The 24000-nt window shown below is 47.9% G+C and overlaps 1 protein-coding gene across 5 annotated transcripts; it reads right to left on the bottom strand.

Moving 5' to 3' along the window:
- Window positions 1-868: 868 nt before the first annotated feature.
- pex5lb (peroxisomal biogenesis factor 5-like b) lies at window positions 869-23770 on the bottom strand. 5 transcript variants are annotated; one of them, XM_020625236.1, is made up of 15 exons: window positions 23213-23770; window positions 16473-16568; window positions 15464-15523; window positions 14704-14818; window positions 12706-12918; window positions 10541-10709; window positions 10214-10304; window positions 9790-9888; window positions 6981-7100; window positions 6530-6673; window positions 4003-4073; window positions 3569-3781; window positions 3092-3257; window positions 2388-2545; window positions 869-1769 (listed from the first exon to the last, which is right to left on the bottom strand). In XM_020625236.1, the coding sequence occupies exons 1-15, from the start codon at window positions 23225-23227 to the stop codon at window positions 1571-1573; spliced, it is 1929 nt and encodes a 642-aa protein (XP_020480892.1). In that variant the 5' UTR covers window positions 23228-23770; the 3' UTR covers window positions 869-1570. The 5 variants fall into 5 exon arrangements, with proteins under 5 accessions (XP_020480892.1, XP_020480891.1, XP_020480895.1 ...); XM_020625235.1 differs by having other exon boundaries at window positions 12706-12922; window positions 14708-14818; XM_020625239.1 differs by lacking the exon at window positions 12706-12918 and having other exon boundaries at window positions 10541-10712; window positions 14707-14818; window positions 23213-23768.
- Window positions 23771-24000: the final 230 nt, after the last annotated feature.

Below are 24000 nucleotides of genomic sequence, written 5' to 3'. Positions count from 1 at the left end.
AGCCCGTGTTTATTGTGACCCTCCCACCTCCATGTCAGCAGCTGGATGGTCGTCATCCATGGATGAGAGTTTCTCCCTGAGGAGCAGTCGACAGATTTTAATGCTGTATCAACCCTGAAGTGCTTTTCTCTTTCTGCAGAGGTTCCTGACTCCACCTTGTGTGTTGTCACAGTGGTGAATATTTTACTTCATGTTTTATTCAGCAGCAGTTTACTAAACACTGTTGCCAAGCAGGTAAAGAGATTTCTCCACTTAGTCTGCTGAGCTGTTTACGCAGCTGTAGGAAGTTACTCAGCCCTTCTACTAAATTCTAGCCATTTAAAACAGTCTGGTAGAAATGAATTGCTTGTTACAGATCCTCACCGAGTCATATATATGTGAACTCGATGTTAAAGGAACACGTTACACATTGGTCCAAAGGTGTGATAATAAGGTTAAATGTCATGCTGAGTGAATACATGGTGCTGTTTCTCTTTGTTTGACTAAATGTTTGAGCAGGAGCAGAGAACCTGCAGCAGCTCTGGACCAGAGGATTCACCTGAGCAACAGGAAGCAGGTGAGAAGACGCACACAATGAGAGACTGAAATCAACACAGCAGCATCAGTCGCTGTTCACCTGAGAGCAGCTACGCTCAGTCAGCCAATCGAAGAGCAGCAGGTCACACCTGCAGGTAGACTAACAGGTGAGTTTTGAGCCAGACACTAGGAGAGTTCAGGTCTGTGGTCGTCTGTGGCGACGTTCTATGGCTTTAAAGGTTTAACTGGGCCGGGAGTCTGCGGATCAGAAGCAGCTTGAATCTGTGGAGTCGGCAGTCAGAACGTCCTCCTCCCCTTCATCATCACCAAAGTGTGAGCTCGTTGTTGATGCTGTTATAGGACGTACTGGTCAGTACCGACACTCAGTGACTGTTTTACAGTACAATGTCATGATTGGTGGGTTATGATCATCTGCAGCTACTGTGTTAATTGATTGATCACTCACAGGGTTTTTGAGGAGACCATGAAGACACCTTAGCACAGTATGAAACTGGAGGACACTTAGCCACATCCTCTGGTTTCATACTGTGCTAGGTAACGGCGGCGGCATTAGGACTGTGCATCAGACTAAACGAGACAACTTCCACCAAATTATTGAGAAAATAATCAGAAGATTAATCAATAACAAAAGTGACTGTTAGTTGCAGCCTTGTCATGATGTTTGTGTTCTGAGAAAAACTGAAGCATCTACATCATCATTAACATGTTCAAGGTGTTTGTCCAGCTGTATCTCTGGTTTTTAATCTGGGGCCCAAACTGGAACTTGCCACACTGTTTCTGTCTGGTCAGAGGAGAGTGGCCAAGGCTGGATGATTCAGTGTACGCCAGGCGCGTCGACACTGTGACATCACTGCCGGAGGTGCTCACGGGTGCCATAAAAGTCCTGTCCAACAGTCTCGTGTCTGTGTGTCTGAAGTGTTTTTGGACACCTCTCACAGGAAGATAAAGGGCTGTGCCGTTACACTGGTTCTTTGGTGTCAAACCAAACTGTCCCTCATCCAGCGCCATGGGGACACAGCTTTCAAGTAAACCATCAGACGTCGTCCACATCAAAGGCCCTCGTCAGCAGGTCCAGGTCCCCGACGGTGGCGGCCTGGAAGAGCTCGGGCCGGTCCATCATGGAGATGGCGACACGCAGGGCTGTCCAGATGTTGGCTGACATCTGTTGGTGGCTGCAGTGCTGACTCCGCCTCTGCTGGTTCAAAGCCGTCAGGAAGTTGGTGACTGCCTCCCTGCAGGACCAGGACCAGTTCAGACCATTAAGATAAGATCTGCTGTAGGGATGATGTCAGACCTAACTGGACTCTGTAATATTCTTTTCTAATTCACAGGAGAAGTTTAGGATCTCTTAACACTGATGTGCCCTGTGAAGACCGATGCTGGTTCCTGCTCTCCAGCCTGAGGCTCAGACCCAGACCACGACCACACTGTAGGAAATGGCACCATGCTATGGAAGTAAATGCTGACCAAAATCTGTGAGGGTGCACTAACCACACTTCAAGTGCTACTCAGTTTGCAACTCAGCATTTGAGAGCGCAGAAACAGTTTTGAGAGTGAGGGAGGACAGAAGCAGCAAGAATCCTCCTCTGCTCTTACCAATCCTGTGCACTCTCAAATGCTGAGCTGCAAACTGAGTAGCGCTCGAAATGTGGTTAGTGCACCCTCTGGTGTTATGGTGGGGATCTGCTTCCACAGGATGCAGTGCAGAGTTGGTCTGAGGCTTGGGAAGCTTCAGTGTGACTAAGGCAGGTAAAGCTGGTGTCAGTGAAAGTTACCACCTGTTATTTCCTCAGGTGTTAGCTGTGTCTCATGTCTGTGTGGGGCGCAGGAGAGACGGGGTTCTGTGTTACCTGTGAGCTCCCAGGTTGATGTAGCTGATGCCCAGGTTGTATCTGGAGCGGATGAACCCAGGCTGCAGCTCCAGAGCTTTGGTGTATGCCTCCACTGCCTCCGCGCTGCGGTTTCCATTGGCCAACGTGGCTCCAAGACGGTTCCACAGCAGGTAGTCCTGGACCCAGGGGGACAGGAAGTTAGTGTTGAACTTGCTGTCAGGACATGATCCATCTGCAGCCAGGTGACCACACTGAACTGACACCTTCTCCAACTCTGTTTCAGTTACTCTCTCTATCTCTTACACTGTGTCTACAGCAACGTGCTTCTCATGCCACTGATACACTACTATGTTAGTCAATCCAGCTGCCGCCTGTCACTCACACTTTACACACACAGAACATGAGTGATGTGGGAGCTGATACAGTGTAGACAGCTGGACTGACAAACAGATTAACACACTTTTGGTGTGGACACAGTAACCCTCACTCTTTCAGACCATTAGTCTCCGATTTCAGGAAGCACACTGCATTCACCAAAGGAAATAAAAACTGGAGGATCTCATGAGCCAGGGCTGGAGAGCCGCAGGGCTCGTCTGAAAGTCCCAAGGAGCTCTGCAGCGCTCCGACCCTGGCAATGTTACGGGATAAGATCCTCTGGTTGCTTTTCCTTCGGTGTGCTTCTGTGCTGACTGTCTCTCTGCCTACAGTAACCTGGCTGTCACCTGTGGTGTGACGGAGAGTGCTGCAGTAAAAGCCTCCACTGCTTTGTTGAAGTCGGAGCTGAGATTGAAGAGGACCCCGAGTCCAGTCTGCAGGTCTGGATCCACACAGTCTAGATTCAGCAGAGCCGCCTCCTGGTAGAGCAGCAGCACTTCCTGCAGTTCCGACCTGCAACACACACGAGAGATGCTGAGCTGTGCCACAGTCAATGTGTCCATCTGCTGAACTGTCCTTTTTTCAAACACACACAGTCCACTTCAACTTTAGACATTAACTACAAGTCCCAGAATGCCTTGCTTTTAGTGTCATCCAGTCAGAGCTTCAGACTGTGCTGAGGAAAGTTAGAGGTTTTACTGTCTGAAGAAATGTAAAGTATGACAACTCTGGCAGAATCATCGCCATAGCAACAGCAGCTGAGGCTCATGGGTGCTGTAGTATTTCAACCGCACTGTAACCTACAGGACCCCTCATATTTGTACCTGGCCGGTGTGCAGGTGTAGGGACCCCTGCGTGGCGTGGCCGGGGAGCCCTGTAGTGGACTCCTGTGGTCCAGGACCAGGTGCTGGTATCGGGGGTTGTGGCTGATCCAGCAGTGCAGGGCGTCACACGCCTCCCACTGCATGCCGCTGTTGGTGAAGCTGACTGCGAGCGCCATGAGGGCCGGCAGGTTGTTGTGGTGGAGCTCCAGACACCTGCAGCAGATGAGACAGGTGAGACTTGAGCTCAGGACATCAGGATGATGAAGTGTGCGTACAGTTGTTCAGTTTTACAGGTGAACTCACTCCTGTGCCCTAACGAGTAAAATGCTACATGTCGTCTTACATCAGTGAATTAACCTGCTGGTGACTACAGTTACACAGCCTCTTCTGTTGATACAGATGAACCCCAGTGTGGACACAGCGGGACAACTGACCTCTGCAGGGATACGATGGCGGCCGGCTCATTCTCATTTTCAGCCTGAGTCATCCCCAGAACTTGCCAGGCCTGAAAACACACAAAGAAGAGTTGGTTTCAAACACATGGCTGCTGCCTCAGTCAGTCTGAAGCAACACCATGGCATCATTAGCTGTCTGCTTGCAAACCGGAAGACGTCCGTTTCCCAAACTCTACAGTGCCTTGCGAAAGTATTCGGCCCCCTTGACCTTTGCGACCTTTTGCCACATTTCAGGCTTCAAACATAAAGATATAAAACTGTAATTTTTTGTGAAGAATCAACAACAAGTGGGACACAATCATGAAGTGGAACGAAATTTATTGGATATTTCAAACTTTTCTAACAAATAAAAAACTGAAAAATTGGGCGTGCAAAATTATTCAGCCCCCTTAAGTTAATACTTTGTAGCGCCACCTTTTGCTGCGATTACAGCTGTAAGTCACTTGGGGTATGTCTCTATCAGTTTTGCACATCAAGAGACTGAAATTTTTGCCCATTCCGCCTTGCAAAACAGCTCGAGCTCAGTGAGGTTGGATAGAGAGCGTTTGTGAACAGCAGTTTTCAGTTCTTCCCACAGATTCTCGATTGGATTCAGGTCTGGACTTTGACTTGGCCATTCTAACACCTGGATATGTTTATTTGTGAACCATTCCATTGTAGATTTTGCTTTATGTTTTGGATCATTGTCTTGTTGGAAGACAAATCTCCATCCCAGTCTCAGGTCTTCTGCAGACTCCATCAGGTTTCCTTCCAAAATGGTCCTGTATTTGGCTCCATCCATCTTCCCATCAATTTTAACCATCTTCCCTGCCCCTGCTGAAGAAAAGCAGGCCCAAACCATGATGCTGCCACCACCATGTTTGACAGTGGGGATGGTGTGTTCAAGGTGATGAGCTGTGTTGCTTTTACGCCAAACATAACGTTTTGCATTGTTGCCAAAAAGTTCGATTTTGGTTTCATCTGACCAGAGCACCTTCTTCCACATGTTTGGTGCGTCTCCCAGGTGGCTTGTGGCAAACTTTAAACGACACTTTTTATGGATATCTTTAAGAAATGGCTTTCTTCTTGCCACTCTTCCATAAAGGCCAGATTTGTGCAGTATACGACTGATTGTTGTCCTATGGACAGAGTCTCCCACCTCAGCTGTAGATCTCTGCAGTTCATCCAGAGTGATCATGGGCCTCTTGGCTGCATCTCTGATCAGTCTTCTCCTTGTATGAGCTGAAAGTTTAGAGGGACGGCCAGGTCTTGGTAGATTTGCAGTGGTCTGATACTCCTTCCATTTCAATATTATCACTTGCACAGTGCTCCTTGGGATGTTTAAAGCTTGGGAAATCTTTTTGTATCCAAATCCGGCTTTAAACTTCTCCACAACAGTATCTCGGACCTGCCTGGTGTGTTCCTTGTTCTTCATGATGCTCTCTGCGCTTTAAACGGACCTCTGAGACTATCACAGTGCAGGTGCATTTATACGGAGACTTGATTCCACACAGGTGGATTCTATTTATCATCCTTTGTCATTTAGGTCAACATTGGATCATTCAGAGATCCTCACTGAACTTCTGGAGAGAGTTTGCTGCACTGAAAGTAAAGGGGCTGAATAATTTTTCACGCCCAATTTTTCAGTTTTTTATTTGTTAAAAAAGTTTGACATATCCAATAAATTTCGTTCCACTTCATGATTGTGTCCCACTTGTTGTTGATTCTTCACAAAAAATTACAGTTTTATATCTTTATGTTTGAAGCCTGAAATGTGGCAAAAGGTCGCAAAGTTCAAGGGGGCCGAATACTTTCGCAAGGCACTGTAAGTGAAACCAGAGAATGTTCACACGTGAGACTGTCTCATAAAACAGCTTTTAAACAAGCTGAGGCTCATTAATGGTCAACACCTAGTTTAGTAATTCTTTATAGGCCAGTAAGAGGTGATAATATCTGGGTGGCTGTCTCCAGTGCAGATGTGAGGTCTCCAGCAGACTCTTGTGGAGAACATCTGTAGCACATCTGGACCAAACTCCATCAGTAAACTGATTCAGATGTAAAACTGTAAACTTCTTATGGTTTAACCATGAATCAGTAAAGATTCAGTTGCAGCTAGCTAGCTGGCAGGTTAGCTGGTCATCACAAAAACACTGGAGCTAATTTCTAAGTTGGATTTATTTGGACTGACCACATACTCAAACACTAGATGATTATTTCCTTGCTTGAAAAACTATCACAACTTAATAAAGTGGCATAATAAGAGTCCCAGGATGAACATGCTAACAGCTCTGAGTCTGCCCTGCCACCGTAGTGTTGTGTATGTCATCCAGGTACTACTCGCATACATATTTGACCATACTAGAATCCGGAAATACTACACACACATCTTGGCCTTCTACATAACGGGCAATTTCGGATACACTCATTGTGAACTATCACATAAAGCCATTCATTACAGTCTTGTCAGAAAGCTAAACCAGACCCTGGACAAGATGCTTGAGCAGAAGCAGGTTCAGTCTGGTCTCACCTCAGAGTCCTGCGGGTCCTGTAGGATGGCGGCCTCCAGCAGCAGCACGGCGGTGTTCAGGTCTCCTTCTCGGGCTTTCTCCCGACCCTGAGCGAAGGTGCTGGGCCAGTCTCTGTACGGGTTGTTGGGATGGAAGTGGTAACCCTGAAGGAGACAGACACCAGGTCACCTGCGGGAGTCACCGGATCATTACCAGAGGGAAACAAGGATCAGTAACTCGGTTATGTGACAGCGTGGTGCTGATCTGGATCTGGTCAACATGTGTGAGCAGGTGTTTGATGGCGTGTTGACAGAGCGGAGCGGGGGTTACTGCAGAATTACTGATGGAGGCGCTTGGCGCTGAGCTCGGGCCAGGGGATTAAAGCGGCAGATTAATGCTGGCCAGCATCCTTCTCATTAATAATCTGTCATCAGCATTAATAACTCCCTGTGGTCGTGGGGACACGCTCACCTTCTCCACAGGTGAGAAGCAGGGCGGGATCGGCTGCGGAGCCTCTGAGTCCTCCAGCCAGTTCGTCCGAGCCAGTTCCTCCCACTCTGCCTGCATCTTGTCCCAGAACTCTGTGTCCGACTGCAACACAGGAGCAAGAAGCAAATGTCATCCCAGAGCTGATTCCAACTCAACAAAAAACAACTTGTCCCAGAAGTCCGTGTCCGACTGTAACAACAGCCCACACATCTTTTCAAACCCGTTCGAGTCAACCTGGTTTTTACAGTCCTGGGTTGACATAGTCAGCTTCTCTCCTTTTCCTGCATAAAGCCTTTTGACCTGCCTCTGTGCATGATGTGCTGTAGACATGAAGCTGCCTTGCCTTCAGCTTCTATGGCCATGGGCTTCCTGCAGCTTTGACTCTCACCAGCAAAGCAGATATGTTCTGGGACAGCTGTTTGGTTTGGTTGTGGTGCTGGAAGCAGGAGAGTTCCATATACATCACAAAGTGAATGTGACACACATGAACTTCCCTGTCACTGCAGGAGCTGAGCAGCTGTAGGATGAAGCCTGGATCAAGACTCCATGTCGGAGTCTGTTGCCGCCTCTAAACTCCCCGGCTCTCAGCTCCTGTTCCTAAGTGTCTCCTGTTGTGTCTGTTGGACCAGCGGCTGTCAGAGCCAGTTGGCTTCAGACAGGAAACAAAGCAGCAGACACAGCCAGTCTGAGCATCAACGTATGGAAAAGTACTGCAGGGGATACACTGTGGTTAGTGAAGCAGCATTAAAGGCCTTAATATGAATTTTAAAATGTAAACACTCAACAAGACTGCAGCTAACAAGTATTTTTACATGCCAATTATTTTGATCAGCTGTTTGACGTTTGAAACAGCTATGAATCAGAAATTTACAGGGTTCCAGTTGACATCTTTGAGTGTCCGACCTAAAGCCCAAAGGCCAAACAGCCTAACTGTAAAGTTAGGTCAAGGGAGCATCAAATACTCATATTTAAAGGTGCAGTATGTGAGGTCCATTGACATCTGGTGGTGAGGTTGCAGATTGCAGCATTCAGCAAAGCTCTCATTCATCGTGTTCAACAGCCTTCAGCCATTTCACAGCGATTACTGTAAATGTAAGACAAACTGCACACTCGGAAAACAAGCACGGCTGCCTTGGGCGCAGACGACTTAATACACACACATTAAGATGTGCAATCGACGGCTCACTTCACCGCAGTTGACCTTAAAACATTCCATTTCTTTTTGGCTTTGCTTGTTTCATGATGGGGATTCACCCAGTCTTCCTTTTTCTTGTGTTGAGGGGGCGACAGTGGTGTGGTGGGCAGAGCAGCTGTCTCGCAACCGGAAAGTTGACGGTTCGAATCTTGGTGCCTGCAGTCCACATGTCGAAGTAACAGCCTCATCTAAGCTAAAGAAAATGCAACCATTCTTATTTTCTGGTGATTACACATTAACAAAGATATAATTATGCATACTGACGCCGTTTCTGCTAAGAAACACTTCCAGATCTTACACATGGCACCTTTAAGTTGAAGGCATTGAATGTTTATTTTTGCTCAATTAAAGGGTCAAATTCCCTGTCGGTCTGTAATTTTCTGCCCACTGACTAATCGCTGCAGCTGTAAAGTCCAGTTACCTTCACTCCGATCCAGTTCTCTGTCGGGCAAATCAAACCTTGACAAAGTCAGACACTGCAGATGTGTCAGGCCTGGTGTGTGAATGTTGACCGTGCTGATCTCTGTGTATCTCTGAGGATTAAAACACCTGCAGCTAAATTCAGAAACTGTCTGCGGTGATGAGGAAGAGCTTTTCATCAGAAGAGACGCGGTGATCGGTTCACTGAGCTAAAAGGACTAAAGTCATCAACATGAGAGCATCAGATTAAACATCTGACAGAGAACACCTGCACTTTAATCACCGAGCTCTCAGCTACTGCAGACTGCACCATCATCCAGCCTCCTAAGATGAACCACTTGGAACCAAACCACCACATCGTCCACAGTCAAACTCAACAGAACTGTCCCGAAAAACAAAGATCAGTGTTGTTACTGAACAGAACCACTAAAGGATCAGATTAATATTTAGGTAAACCCTCTTCTCCTCAGAGCTAGCCTGGCTCTGTCATGTTTATATCAAATGGTTTCCAGACAGGAAGCGGCTTCAGTAACTCCTGGAGTCTTTCTGCACATTCACCCCATGTTCTTTTACATATATCATTTAAATAAAATACAGACAAAATCAAACTGCAGAGCTGTAGGACAGACCAGATATGAAGTGAAGAAGTCAGCTGGAGGCTGATCTAAGCACAGTGCAGTCTGAGCGTCTGCTGAATCACCCAATTCTCTGAGCAGATGGCAGGAAGTACAGTCAGAAACCTGAGCAGCAGCATATTGATGGTATCAGTTTCTGAAGATCAGCTGATATCTGACACTTAACACATCAAGCCGCTGCAGTTTTAAAGGGCAGGCGACGGGATTCTGGTTTCCTTACTGTCATCAGATCACATGAAGACCAGGAAAAGGAGATGACACGTTTTGAAGACAAGAACGTTTTCTGGAGGATGCGGACTTTAGAAAAGCAGAGACATTTCCTGAAACTAGGAGCTCGGACTTGCTGTGAAAAGTGTAGTGGAGTTAAAGCTAGACAGGGACAAACACTGGATGTAGAACTTTGGTGCAAAGTGAGGATGTTTTTGGATAGTGAGCATTTTTTGGAAAAGGAGAATAATGAGGACAGTTCATCTGTGTGTGTGTGTGTGTGTGTGTGTGTGTGTGTGTGTGTGTGTGTGTGTGTGCGCGCGCGCGCGCGCCCCTCGACAGCAGCCTTTGCTCTGACAAACTCGTCCTCCAGAGACTCCTTTCTGGCCAACAGGGACCGAGTGCGCCTGCGCAGTCTGGACGCGCCAGAGACCTAAACACACACACACACACACACACACACACACACACACACACACACAGACAGACAGACAGGTCAGCCAGCAGCTGCCAGTGTGACAGCCAGGACAAACCAACAGATGCCCAACTAACCACCGCTGTGCAACAGAGGGAGTGGTCCGTTATCCCAGGCTCCCTGAACTACACGCTGTTTACACTATGTTTAGCTTCAGTTTTGGCTGTTTGTGTATCACTGTCTGTCACTATAGCAACAAATGAGGTTTCCAGGTACTTAGGCAGGCAGCAGTACTACAGTGTGAGTACAGTCAGCAGTAATGTAGAGCGAGGCGGCAGCTGACCTGTGCTGACGATATGAAGTCGAGGTCGTTGAAGCTGTGCATGGTGAACAGTGAGTTCTTTCTCAATGGGTCTGTTTTAAACTCTGCAGACCTGAAGGAACAAAATACAAAGTTAGCATTCATTACAGCCACAGTCTGAACAGCAGCGGAGCTACATGCACAGACTCTGGGGACACTTCACGATCAGGAGTCGTCTGGTGACTCTCCGTCATCATCCCTCTCAGAGCTGGAGGGGCAATTTCTCCCTTCCTGCTTGTTTGCACCACAGCAGAGAAGCTGGTCACTGCTGATCCTGGTTTAAAGTGATGAAGCAGACTGGATATTTACCAGAGCAGCTCACTGGAGGAGTGGTGGGAGGTGCATCTCTTCTCGTCCCTCCGGTTAGGGTTAGGGTTAGGGCCCCTGCGTCCCCTGTCCTCCACGTCCAGGTTCAGCTCTTCCCATTTATCCAGAGGAGATGACAGACTGACTGTGAGCGGGACATGATGCCTCTCACCTGATCAGAGACACAACATCCTGAACACACATCTTCAATACTGACGACAACTGTTCTCAGCTCAACACTTACACATGCTGCCAACTAGAGTAAAAGAGTCGCGTTTGTGACGGGACAGCAAACATAACAGGAGCTGATCGGGGGCGTTCCAGACAGCCGGTTCAACAAACACCAAACTGACCTCTGAGTCGACCGACCCTGAAAGGGGAGACCGAGTTTTCAGGTCCAGAGCAGCTGATCACAGGTAGTTGAACCAAGTCTGAGGTGATCTTGAAAGCCATCATCAATGGAGCTCCGACACAGTGATTAACCATGGTAACGGGTAAACAAAGGCCAGAGCTGCCATTTTAATCCAGTGGAGCTACACATCATGTGACGTTTATCTTTACAAACAGCAGCAGTGAAACAGCCAGAGCTGCAGAGACGTTCAATAAGTGAAGGTCCAGTAATGGACGTAAAGTGCAGAAGTCCTACCGTTCCATTCATTTGTTAAGCTGATGTGGACAAGCTGCTGCTGGCAGCAGGAGATGGAATCAGACAGACAGGAGAAAGTCTGTTTACAGACCTGAGACTGTAGCCTCAGGCTGGCCCCATAAGAATGAGCCTGTGGTGTGCAGATGGAAAAGCTGTTCATTATTCATAAACCACACCAGGTTTCTAGTGTTCAGGTCTTTGTACTACAGTCAGAAACATTAGTCTGCCCTCCAGAGGGAGAACGTTCACAGTGCGACCTGAACCGATAACTCTTCACAGATCAGCAAAGCTTCACTGGGGTTTCTTTCATTTATTACTAGGTACAGTGACCACAGTGATGTACAGTGGGTGTGTCAGTGCAGGGGATCAGGCCATCTTCATGTGCACTCAGTCACAAACAGCCTGCGGACATTTTACTCTGAGCTGAGGGTGAATCCTCGCCGTCTAATGGGCTGCTGGTGTTTAAACGTGAGCTCGCTGTCTTTACACTGATGATTATAAAAGTGAGCACCTCAGTAAAGTCAGGTCTTGGGTAACAAACTATCGGGCTACGCTCTAATCAAGATTCTTATTCTCTTCTGAAAATTGTAATAAGCTCCGAGTAAGTTACCACGGTAACTGACCGTGGTCCCTCATTTCACCTCAAGCTCCGGGTTTTCCCTTAACCTCCTTTCTGGAACAGCCCCAGAACACAGAGATATGAACAGTTTTGCTTCTAACGCAGGGACATAAACACAAAGGCTGTTTCTAGCAGAGGCCTGGCTGGGTCTGCAGGCGGCGTACATCAGGGCTCACGCCGCTGGTGGACTGCCCTTAGCCTCCCGCTGCTGCACTCTGTGTTGAAATTAGAAACTAAGTTCTTGGTGCATTGTTGTGCATATCTTAGCTTGTCTGTTTACAGTAACCTAACCATAGCCTGCCTGTGCTCCACTCTACCCATGTTAAAACCAAACTTACACCTTCTGCCTAAACGGAAAGTGAAAACAAACTCAGCTGAAAAACCTGAGGCTAAAGCATGATGCTGCGAACTGTGATAGGGAGGAACTTTACTGTTCACATTAGGGTTCGCCCCAGATACGTTTGTTTGACCTTGTGGTTCCTTCACATCCCATCAGTGGTTTCATTACTGACAGAAATGACGGACAGAACTACCAAAATAAGAGTGGAGCTGGAATCAGCCTGTGCTTTTATTTAATGACAAACGTTCATAAGTTCTGAGTTCATGTCAGGTTGTTTTATGGTTGTTAAAGCCTCATCCTCTAAGCAAAGTCTCACTAAACCAAAGACATGAACTCTGATCAAACAGCTCGAGTGTGAAACAGGAAGCAAAACTCATCAGACTAAAAGCTGCGATTAGTGTTGGGATCGACTGGTTTTAACTCCCAGCTTTTAACTAAATGAGCACCAGTGGGAGGAGGAGCAGAGACTGTGGTCCGGTCCTGGGTCCATGTCTGTGACTGCAACGTCCTGCTTCCACAGTCACCGCCCGTCGGCGGCTGCAGTGACCAGTGGTCTGTGTTACCTGAGTCCAGTGAGATCCGCTCAGGTGTTCTGGGACTGGCAGGCAGCTGCTCCGCCTCCACCTGGATCAGCTCCGTCTCCTCAGGCCTTGCTCGGTGTCGAGGGCTCCTCGAGCTGCCCTTCTTCCTCAGAGGGCTCCTCCTCCTGCGGCCCTCATTGCTGCCGCTCCGCCCCGGCTCGCTGAGGTCCACCAGGTCCACAGCTGTGGACAGGACTGCAGGGCGGGAGCACAGAGGGTTACTATCCGATGACGGTCACAGAAACACGGTGACAGCTGGGTGTGTCTGTGCTCAGTGTTTCCTGACAGCAGTTCCAGTCCTCAGAATACCTGGACTCATTAAGCTCAGGTGCCAGCAAATCTTTGTATGACAGCTGTAGAAAACCTGCAGGCAGTGGCGGCGGCGGCGGCTTCTCGTCCAGTTATTTACAGCTGTGATGAAAGTTAACATTACATCTTATTTTTTGCTCAAATTTTACTGGGACTTTCTAGTGACTGGGCCACGCACCGCTGTTATGGAAAAGAGCCAGTTACTGGCTCTACGTGTCTTTACATTCTCCGTTTACTCCATTACCTGGGTCATTTTTACTTTATGATCTCAAGTCTAAGCCTTTCACTGCACATGTGTAAATTATATTAAATGAATTTTATCCAAGGCATCAGATGACCTGCCATTCCCACTGATGTCTGCATTAGAGCAGTATAATCAATAAGCTGTAAAGCACGTGGTGACATGCTCATTCTGATACCCAGTAACCTATCGGTGTGACCTCTGGTGTCACCATAAAACAGGAAACCTGATCCCACTTTGTCCCGGAGCAGGTGAAGCTTCAGCTGCTGCCTGAGCTTCAGTCCATATTTATGACAGAGAAATAAACAAACGGAGCACAGTGAGTTTCTAATGAATGTGAAGAGGAGGTCGGAGTCGACAGGAGGACAGAGGAGGTCAGAGGTGTTAAAGGCTGGTGTGCCTGCTGAGTGGGGGCTGACAGATGGGCACAGAGGGGGAGGAGGGGAGGACAGCCAAGGACAGAGTCGGAGGCAGGAGAGCAAAGATTTAGGAGGAAACAGAGAAGAGACGAGGTCAGAGAAGGCACAGGAAGTGAAAAAGTTAGAAGAGGACAGGGGGATGGATGCAGAAGTGGCAGCAGGGAGGGGCGGGAGCTGCCACCGCCGAGTTTTAACTCCACATCGTGCTGGTTTATCTCAGTGGCTCCACACGAAACTGTGAACAGCGAACAGCAGGGGACAGGAAACGAGATGCAAAAAAGTTAGAAGAGGAAAGGGGGATGGATGCAGAAGTGGCAGCGGGGGGGGGCGGGAGCTGCCACCGCCGAGTTTTAACTCCACATCGTGCTGGTTTATCTCAGTGGCTCCACACGAAACTGTGAACAGCGAACAGCAGGGGACAGGAAACGAGATGCAGCACAGGATCTGGACCTGGTTCTAGATCTGTACCTTCAAACCACAGGACGCACACTAAATGTGCAATGCTTTCTGAAAGTACACAGAAACCTCAGTATGTGACAAGTCCCTTTCTCAGCTCTGCCACTTAGAGTAGTAACACATTAGCCAGACGGGCAGCTGGCCGTGGTCAGGATGTAGTGAGAGCTGGGAGCAAAGTCTGACACCTCACTGGTGTCCCATGCAGTTGTCAAGACGTCACAACAAAGTGTCAGTAGGATCCAAACACAGTTTGGTCCGAGTCCACCCGGTGTGAGGAAACGGTGCAGCCTGGGCCGTGCTGCTCAGACTGAGCAGGCGCCGTCAGGGCTGTAACTCAGACAGGAAGACAAACCTCATCAGCTGCACCTCAGCTCGTCCCTCAACAAACACCCTCAGAAATATTCAGTGTAAAGACAGAGCCGGACATGACGAGGACAATTTCTACCGTCCTGCCCTTCCGAAAAACGACATTCTGGTAATAAAACCACAGCAGCTGAGAGGACAGAGGGAAAGATAGAGGGGGAGGGGAGCAGCATTGGAATTAGCGGAGTGTAGCTGCTGTGCTGGAGGCGAGGGGACGGGTGGAGGGGGCGTCGCTCCGGCACTCCGACAGGAAGTCATCGATGGAGGGACTCAGTAGGGGTCGACTCTCCTGCTGCTCCCCGACCAGCTGGAGACCAGAGGCCAGAGTCAGAGACTGATGTTGTGAGACCATGAGCACAGGCGATGAAACTGTCACCGTGACAATACACAAAAACTATTTGTACTTCAGTAACGTCAACAAAAACATAGGGTGACTTTCTGTGAATATGACCCTCGGAGCCCCGTAGTTTAGGAAGTCAGGAAGTGAAGCAGCAGCAGAAATGGACAAAGAAAAGGGTCTTTTGAATGGTGAGCTCAGCTTCAAAGCCCTGCCGGCTGGTTCTGTCAGCAAGACTGGAGATGTTTACGTTTACCGTTTGTGAACCGAGTTACCACCGGAGTACATCAAGTCTCAAACACCACTCGCTGGCCAAGCACACAGCTGATGCAGAGCCAAAGGCAGACCATGTGGTTAGTTTGCAGCGGAGATGCCTGGACAACTCTACAAGCAACAAGTGATCAACCGCGACAGCTAAACCGGTGGCTACAGCTCGCAGGCCAATTTAAAACTATGGAGGACGAGGGTCTGCTTGAAATAATTCACATCACATCCAAAGACGGCGCATATGAACTGTCCTCGAGAGCCACTGCTGTAACCAAGATACACAACTTGTATGAAAATGAGAAGCTAAAGTGGAGGAGACGCTGGGACAGACGAACACAGTCAGCTCACCGGAGACCACTGGACTTCTCTCAGTACTCCCAGGGACCTCGGGGCCCCTTTGAGGTGCATCTGGAACCAGTGGTGGAAGAAACACTCAGATCCTTTACTTCAGTAAAAGTAGCAACACAACAGTGTAAAATTATTCTGTTATAAGTAAAAGTCCTGCATTCAAAATGTTACTTGGAAAAAAAAAAGTATTAGCATTAAAATATACTTAAAGTACTAAAAGTAAAAGTACTCATTATGCAGAATGGCACACTTTACCTTCCAGTTTATGATATTATTGTGTTATAATGCATTATTGTGTACGTCACATTTAATGCTGCAGCTGGTGAAGAGGGGCTAGTTTTAACTACTTCATATGCATTTAATTTGAAGTACAGCTTGTGAATGTTCCACCATAGATCATAATTACAATGTATTTTTTGTATTAATCTGGTTATGAAAAGTAACTAGTAACTAAAGTTATAAACTAAGTGTAGTGCAGTAAAAAGTACAATATTTGTCTGTAAAATGTAGAAGTCAAAGTATGAAGTAACAGAAAAGGAAAATACAGATACTTCAAATTTGTACTTAAGTACAGTACTTGAGTAAATGTACTTAGTTATTTTCCACCACTGTTTAGAACAGATTTTAAAAAGTCTGATTAATTGTGAGTTAACTGTGGACAATCGTGCGATTAAATATTTTGATCAACTGACACTAAGTACCTTTATCATTGGTGACGGGTCATAGATCCTACTTTTTATTTCTAAAGCACTGGGTGTGCGTTTCCTAGCAGCGTGCACTCGCCGTCACCGATCAGTCTGTGACTCGTGCTGATGTACTGGAGTGTGAAGCTGTTCCCACCAGATCTCTGCTTTCAAACTGGTGGAGGAAGGTGAACACTGTAATCTGACCGTTACATTAATGAAGCCTGAGCAGAGCGGAACCCTGAAGCTGCATGTCTGAAGCGTCTAGCAAACAAAAAGAGAGAGTCTGAGCAGAGCGACACAAACAACGTGGTCGTGATGCCAACCTTGGTTGTCATGGCGACGCAGGGGTTTCCTTCGTTCGACACCTTTTTACCAGGAAGCTCCTTCAGCAGAATGGCAGCGACCCTGTCCCCTTTCGCCTACAACAGATCGACAGTTCGTTCAGACGCAGCTCACACGTTACAGAACAACTTTGTTTATTTAGACATGTTTATTTCATTTTCTCTGTTTCTTTCTCTGCTTTGGAGGTAATGAAGTCTGGATCTCCTGATGAAAAACTTCTAACGTCCTTCTGAGGAGACAACTGAGAAAACCGCAAGGCAAATGAAGGCTACAAGCTGAGCAGCGAGGCAGCACGTGGCTGCAGCAGCAGGCCACAGACTGAAATCCATCCCAGCACTTAACATCACAACTGAACTGTGGATTGTAAACCATTAATGAGAGACGCAGATGAACCAAGTAAACATGTGCCTACTGCTGCTGGCACACTTCAGTTTGGACTAAAGCACATGCACACACTTTCAGCCTGTTATTTTAGAAACCCCTTAAACGTGGTCAGATTTAGTGTGTTTTAGAGCTAAGTGTTGGTCTGAGGTTTCAAACCTGTGACGTGTTTGAACCAGACAAACATATCCATCAGCACACGCACACAGTGTGTGTGTTCCCTGTGAGGCGGCGAGTGCTCAGCAGCAGGACACGTTACACCACACACTGAGCAGAGACGGTGCGTTGTGGGACAGCAGCTGAGACGCTCCAGCTGTGCTGCCCCAAAGCCGAGTTAATACTCAGCAAATCCTCACACCAACAGGACTGCTATGTCCTCTTATCCTCAGCCAGATATTTCACCTGTGTACAGAGCACACGGCCCGGACGTGGTGGGAAGTGCCAGCAATACAAAAAAGGCGTGAGCAGCTCCGACATGGGACAGCCTGGGATACCAGGCTTAACCAGGAGAAGACTGTCTCCACACCAGTTACATGAACAGTTATGTGACCACACGTCACAGACTTGAGCTGTAGGCGTGACACAGGCAACTCTCTGATTGGACAGCTGAGGTGATGTCACCCTGCAGCTGTCTGGTCACTGACTATCAGCTTTATTAGTCCAGACGGACTGAAGTGATCAGTAACAGCAAACAGGTTGCTACGTCTCCCTCGTTAACCGGGAAGCGATCCGGTCCAACCTGGACACAACTCCTCTCTTCTGTCCACTCGCCCCAACCTGTCGAGGCAGAAGGCCGCCCACCAAGAGCCGGGGTCTGGTGGAGGTTTCTCCCGTAAAGAGACTTTTTCCTCCCCGCTGTCACCAAGTGCTGCTCAAGGGGGGTTTGCTGGGTGTCTGTCTAAGATGAGGTCTGGACCTGACTGTGCAAAGTGCCCTGAGATGGCTGTGGTTGTGAACGAGCGCTGTACAAATAAAAGGAAACTGATCTGCACTCTGTGTTGTAACAGCCAGTCAGTGGTGCTGGCTGTGGGTGGGCTTACTCTACTCAGGGCTGGAATCTGTTTCTACTGTGTTTCTACCGTGTCCCAGACTACCAGCAAAACAAAGCGGCTGTGACGTGGTTATTTTCAGACTCGGCTGCATCAGCTGTGTCTGATGATCACAGCTGGAAACTGATACATCGTTGTCTCCCTGCTTTTCCTAGTGCTCCCTCTCTCCATCTCCTCACTCTGTCACAGTGTCGCCCATCCGGCTGTGGTGTGTGTGTGTGTGTGTGTGTGTGTGTGTGTGTGTGTGTGTGTGTGTCTAGAAGCTGTTGCACTAAAAATAAGCTGCTGTTGTGCTGAGCTAACCATCAGCCAGAGTCCCAGCAGAGCTGAGCTCAGTGCTGCTGCAGCACATCCGCAGGCCCTCAGCTTCCACCGCTGTTATACTGCTGCTCATGCTGCAGATCCACAGTCCGCATCCTCACGTGCACTGGACTACGACTGCCATTCACACTGCCACTGCTTCTACTGTGACTACTGCTCCTGCAGCAGTAGGTCCTCGGTGAGCACCCTCACAGCCACGCTGCAGCCAGGGGCCCATGTGTACAGGGGGCCCCAGACTGACCAGGTTAAATAATTAGCTCATATTTTGGAAATACTGTCGTCACAGTGAGAGATGTGGTTTTCAGATTTCTAAAGCTCACCAACAAACTCGGCTGCAAACTATTTTCTAAACCATCAGTCGTCTCCAGAGCAGAACACAACAACTGAAACATCACTAAAACGTTCAGCTGTGACAGGTTGACCAGCGTCTAAAACCCAGTACCTGCACATATATGCAGATCCGACACTCTACGTATATGACACTTCAGGTGTGAGCAGTAAATACTGATAAATCTGACGCAGATGTGAAGAGCTGCTGGGGAAACTGTGCCAAGGGCGGCAGAGGACTGTCTGAGCCCTGAGACTTCAGATATTTATATCCTCCAATGATCCAGCAGCTCCACTGCTAATTCATCTTGTATGAGCGCGTTTCCCCTGTGGCTCCTGGTGCCTCAGTCAGCCACGCTGTAGTTACAGCACAGGTCAGCTACGGGAGCCTGCAGAGGACACAGCCACCAGCAAACAGCCCGTGGCTGACACTGCGCAGGGGCAATGGTCCGTTCTGGCTCCAGCTCCAACTTGTTCCAATGTCCTGATTAAAGACAAACACCTTTATCATTCACAGTCTCTGAGATCGACTCTTTAGCTCCTCTGTGACCCCACGGGCTTCGTTCTGAACATTCACTGTCAGCTGAGCCAGTACACCAGAGGGCGAGGACACTGCAAGGCTGCGTTCTGGGTTTTGGTGCATCTTGGTTACAATCTGTCTGATCCACTCACACTCAGTATCTGCACACTGTTCTAACCAGTGTGAGGCACATGGAGTGGGCCACGGTGTAACTGGGGCCTATGTGGAGTCATTCCAATGGATTTATGACCTTGTGACGATGAAAGCGCATCTCCTGCACCAACAGCAACATCATCAACTGCACAGTGCTCTGTTTAATGGAGTGAAAACCAGAGGGGTCCCACATGACGCAGAGGTCTGGGTGTGACCCTGGACTCAGCCTGCGCATCAGAGCCTCATCAGGCCATCCCAGGACGGGACCAGAGGTAGAACGAGCTATGGACAAACATGATAGACCGTGTCTCCTGCAGCGACTCTGAGCTGCAGGCCAGAACACCTCATCAAACTTTAACTGGTCTATTATGTAACAGCATCGAGTGGCGTGGAGTGTGAGGACGTGCAACTAATCTCAGCTGGACGTCTCCCTCCAGCTGGTTCCTGGCTCAGAGCTCAGACACTCACACAGATAATTAACTGTACAGGCCTGTGCACACACGCTCAGGTATGGTGACAGCACCTCGGTGCACAGAGGCAGCTGCATAAAGAGATGGTTCCTCCACGCCGGACTGGGAGGCCCGACCACAGGCACGTGCACCAGCTCTGGGATGAACAGGAACACTGAATGTCTGACTGTGGGCCGGAGCTTGGGGTCTCGGTCGTGCTGGAGCAACCTTGCACCATCTCCTCTGCAGGTGCGTGCACTGCGTCTGCTACAGTCAGCACGTCCTCCAGTGAGTCCCTGACTTCAGATGACGTGCGCTACACATAGGTCACTTCACTACCTCCACAGGAAGCTGCTCTCTGATGCATCCAGCTGCTCAATCCTTCCACCCCTCACATTCATACCACCACCAAGGCCAGACGTGCCCCTTCCCCTGCTGAGTGCCACACTACTCTGAAACCCTCCTAAGTGTTAGGACTAATCAGTCTCAGCTGAGAATAGAAAACAATCTGTGACCTCACATGAGCCTGAGTCAGACTCAGCATTTGAGCAGGAGGTAAGCACCTGATGAGGACGTCAGGTGGCTCCGAGTTACTGCTCAGTCCTACTGTAACACGCAGCTTCACTGATGACAGACGCACTCAGCTGATCTGAGACGAGCCAGCGCCTCAGGCCAACTTCACTGCAACACTGAAGCTCACATCGAACACACTCACGCAAGAGGTCAGAGGTCACGATCCAACTCAGGGCCACACAGTCTGAGAAACATTTAGGATTAAAAACTGAAAGCAGATACACCTGAATCTTTGACCTTTGGCCTCTGACAGGGGTCAGTGACAAGTGGCAGGTTTGGTTAAATTCTGCTTCAGCTGAGACTTCTGGATATTTTATGAAGAATTCATCATGTTTCTTGTAAATGCAACTTATTCTTCACTGGACTTGAGAACATGTCAGTGCAATAAACACCGGATTATAAAAACATCCCTTTGTCCTGGCACCTGTCCCTTGTGTTCAGTTGTCTCTTCTGACGCTTTGGCTCTGAAGTGTTTTCTATAGTAGTACTGTGTACTACTATAAGCTACTGTATAGTTTTGTATAGTCGTACTGAAACATGAAAACCAGATGTGCAGCCTGTGCTTCAGCTGTGCAGGACGCCATCACATCAGAGACTGCTCTGTCTGACTGCGCCTCACTATCTCTGTTTCATCTGCACTGTGCTGCAGCAGATCAAAGCGCGGCGTCGCGGCAGCGGCATCCACTCTGACTTCTCTTCAAACATCCAGTCATACAGATTCTGTTGTCTCTGGACTAAATGAGCAGAGCGTGAACCTGAGCGGGGCCCAAACACAGACGGGCTTCTCTGCAGAGCTTCTACATGTACTGTAGCTTGTGAATGAGAGCAAAAAGCTTCCACTTCATCCCAATGCTTCCCCTGCACAGGTTGTCCTGGCTGAAGTCAGCGGGTTAATCCCAGCCCCCTCTGCCTCACAACCAACAAAGGCAGGAGCTGTGCCTCTTCACACAGGAATGTGTTGTGTCCACAGACGAGAATAAACAAGACTTGCTGGTTACCTGAACACCCACCAAGCACCTGCACGAGCATCTTAATTAATCAACTGACGTTGACGGCAGATGTAACGTCTGTTGGACCAGACCGGGAACTCTGGTTCCCACAGCAGCCTCACTCTAACCCTAACGATCAACAGCCTTTAAAAGAACATTCCGGTGTTTTCAAGACCTTCTGCATTTTTAATCGGTTGATCAAATAGCTGCAGATTCCTTTCCTGGTGATCAGTAAATCAGTTAGCTGACGGTTTTGGGTCCAACAGCAAACAGAAGATACCGAGGTCTGTTATCTCAAACAGTCCCTGACACATCAAGTCATTTCTGACCAGGGGACAGTTTGTGTTTTCACTTTGTCGCAGCTGCTCAATGCGACCAGGAAGAGCTGCTGATCATCTCTCTGTCATTCAGCTGGTCTAAAATAAAAATCCTCTGGGAGCCAGGATCAGTCTAACTGCTGGTGTCTGTCAGTGACCTCTGTTTAAAGCCGTTTTCTGAGCCTGGGCTACAGTTTCTACTGGGTGGACAGTTCGTCCCGAGTCTGTCTTTGCCCCCTTCAGAGATGAGGCTCTGCGGGAGCAGACAGAAGTAACGTGGAGCTGAGCTCGTCTGGAAACAATGAGGCAGCAGCAGACTGCGTGACAGGAGCTGCGGGCTGTGAATCTGTTTTACTGCGGCAGCAACAACAGAACCCGCAGCTCGTTTAACTGAGGGTCAGTGAAAACTCACTGCCTGGTCCACACCTGCACAGACTATCCAGCCTTGCTTTACTGCTTTACTCACTTGTTTATCTCTCTGCTGGTCAGACTGACGTCGCCATCTGTCTCTATCCCTGAACCTTTAGCTTAACAATAACTCAGTAAACCTTTGGTTTATAATTATACCAAAAAGTCTCTGGCTGCTTCTCAGATGTGACTATTTGCTGGTGTCCTTGGTCTTCTGTGACATTTTATGAACTAAGTCATTATTTTGATTTGGTTTACTGACAGCCCTTGGACACACTATCTATGAAAAGCAATGTGGCAAATGGTGTCAGGGGCAACACAAGAAGTCCTGAACCTAAAGTTGTCATTGCTGTTTTCCATCAACAGTTTATCAAGACATTCAAGGCATGTAACGTGCATGAAGCTCTACAGCTGAAAGCAGCCTAGTGGTCCGTTAACCAATAAGTGAAAGAAACGGAATCAGCCAGGAACTAGTTCCAGTTTGACCAATGTGACTATTCGCTGGTGTTCTTGGTCTTCTGTGATTATGAAGCGGGCACCATTCAGCCTGGGACACTGTTGTGGACATTTTATGGACCACACAGTCCATCAACTGAGAAAACTATTGTCAAATTAACTGAAAATAAAAATATATATACACATCTTAGACTGCAACCCTACCTGACATTAAATAAATTATAAAAAAATATAGAGGTTATAAACTAGTAAAAACTATCCAAGCCACCCAAAGTAAAACTGCAGGACCATTAGATGATTTTAGTTAAATCATTCAGATCTACTGCTGCAGTGATAAGTGGATTAATGACAATAGGTCAAAGTGTTTATTGTCATGTTTCCCTGTAAAATGAAGTTCTTACTTTGCTGTCCACAATGAATGCCAAAACATACCGTGAAATATAAAGTAGATAAACAGCATGTGAAAGAAATATAATAAAAACCATAATATACCAAGTGAATTTCAAGTGGCCTGAAACTTTTCTTCTGTTTTAGACGTAGACGTCTATAAATTCAATCTCAGTAGTTCTGGTAATTTAGTAGCATGTTTATATAAGAAAATCAACACATTTAAAAAGATATTTTCTTCGACGAGGTGCCTCCCAGATTAATCTACCTTTTCATGAAAATTAGCTTTTCTCCTTCCCAAAACACGGATTAAATAATTCGCTGTTAAAGTGACAAGTGACCCGAAGATGTGTGGTTCGTGGCTGGTGACGTGACACAGGTAAATACTCACCTGGACCTGGTACATGTCTGATTCACCAGCCGTAGCAGTCAGATCAGCGGGACGTAGTTGGAGCTGCAACTGCCAGGAGTGCACCCCAACCAGCCTCTGCTGCAGCGAACCTCTCGGTGTCTATCCGGAGGCTCAAAGCCTGAAACCTCTGGAAAACTGCGCCGGTGTCCCGGTCTGCTCTCTTTCCGACTCCGTGGTTCCGCTCCGCTCTGGTCCCCGGTCTTCTCCGTCCAGTCTGTCCGACGCCGAAGCTCCCAGACGCCGCGGGATCTGGTTTTCATCTCTGTTCTGGGAGGGTGGGAGGAACACAAACCGAGCAGAGCCGAGCCGACCCGAGCTGCTCCGAGGTGAAGCTGTCCGGGCTACACAGAGCGACTTCCTGTCATGGTTTTCACAACATAATCACTGTTGTAACGCCTTGTTTTGAAACGTTCTTCACAAGAGAAAAATTCAAGTCTATAGAAGAGCTGTAGGCCTGCACACGGTCGACTGAATAACAAACACTGATCTGACCAAACATAATAAACCATGAACTGGTAGGTTATGTAATCATGAGAGAGTCAAGTCAAACAGTGAACGGTGAATAAAACCAAATTTTTTAAACTTAAACTTGTCTAATTGTCTAACTTGTTTTTGTGTGTGCACTTATTGGGGAACAACAGCTTATTTATTTCAACCCATACGAAACATTTTAATAAAATGTCAATTTTAAATGCTCTTATTATGAAAGCCAAGCTGCATCACTTCCGGTCATAAATGGCATTTGTTCTGCACTTGACAAATCAAAC

The sequence above is a fragment of the Monopterus albus genome, unplaced genomic scaffold (assembly GCF_001952655.1).
Source record: "Monopterus albus unplaced genomic scaffold, M_albus_1.0 scaffold350.1, whole genome shotgun sequence".
NCBI classification, from domain to species: domain Eukaryota; kingdom Metazoa; phylum Chordata; class Actinopteri; order Synbranchiformes; family Synbranchidae; genus Monopterus; species Monopterus albus.
This window is presented reverse-complemented; position numbering and strand designations above follow the sequence as displayed.

Bases quoted from the DNA above. Each gene is read 5' to 3' on its own strand.
- pex5lb (XM_020625236.1), bottom strand. The intron at 14,819-15,463 runs GTGAGCTGACTG...TCTGGTCTCCAG, and splicing joins GAGAAGTCCAGTGGTCTCCG to CTGGTCGGGGAGCAGCAGGA. The intron at 10,305-10,540 runs GTAAATATCCAG...TTGTTCCTTCAG, and splicing joins TCCTCCAGTGAGCTGCTCTG to GTCTGCAGAGTTTAAAACAG.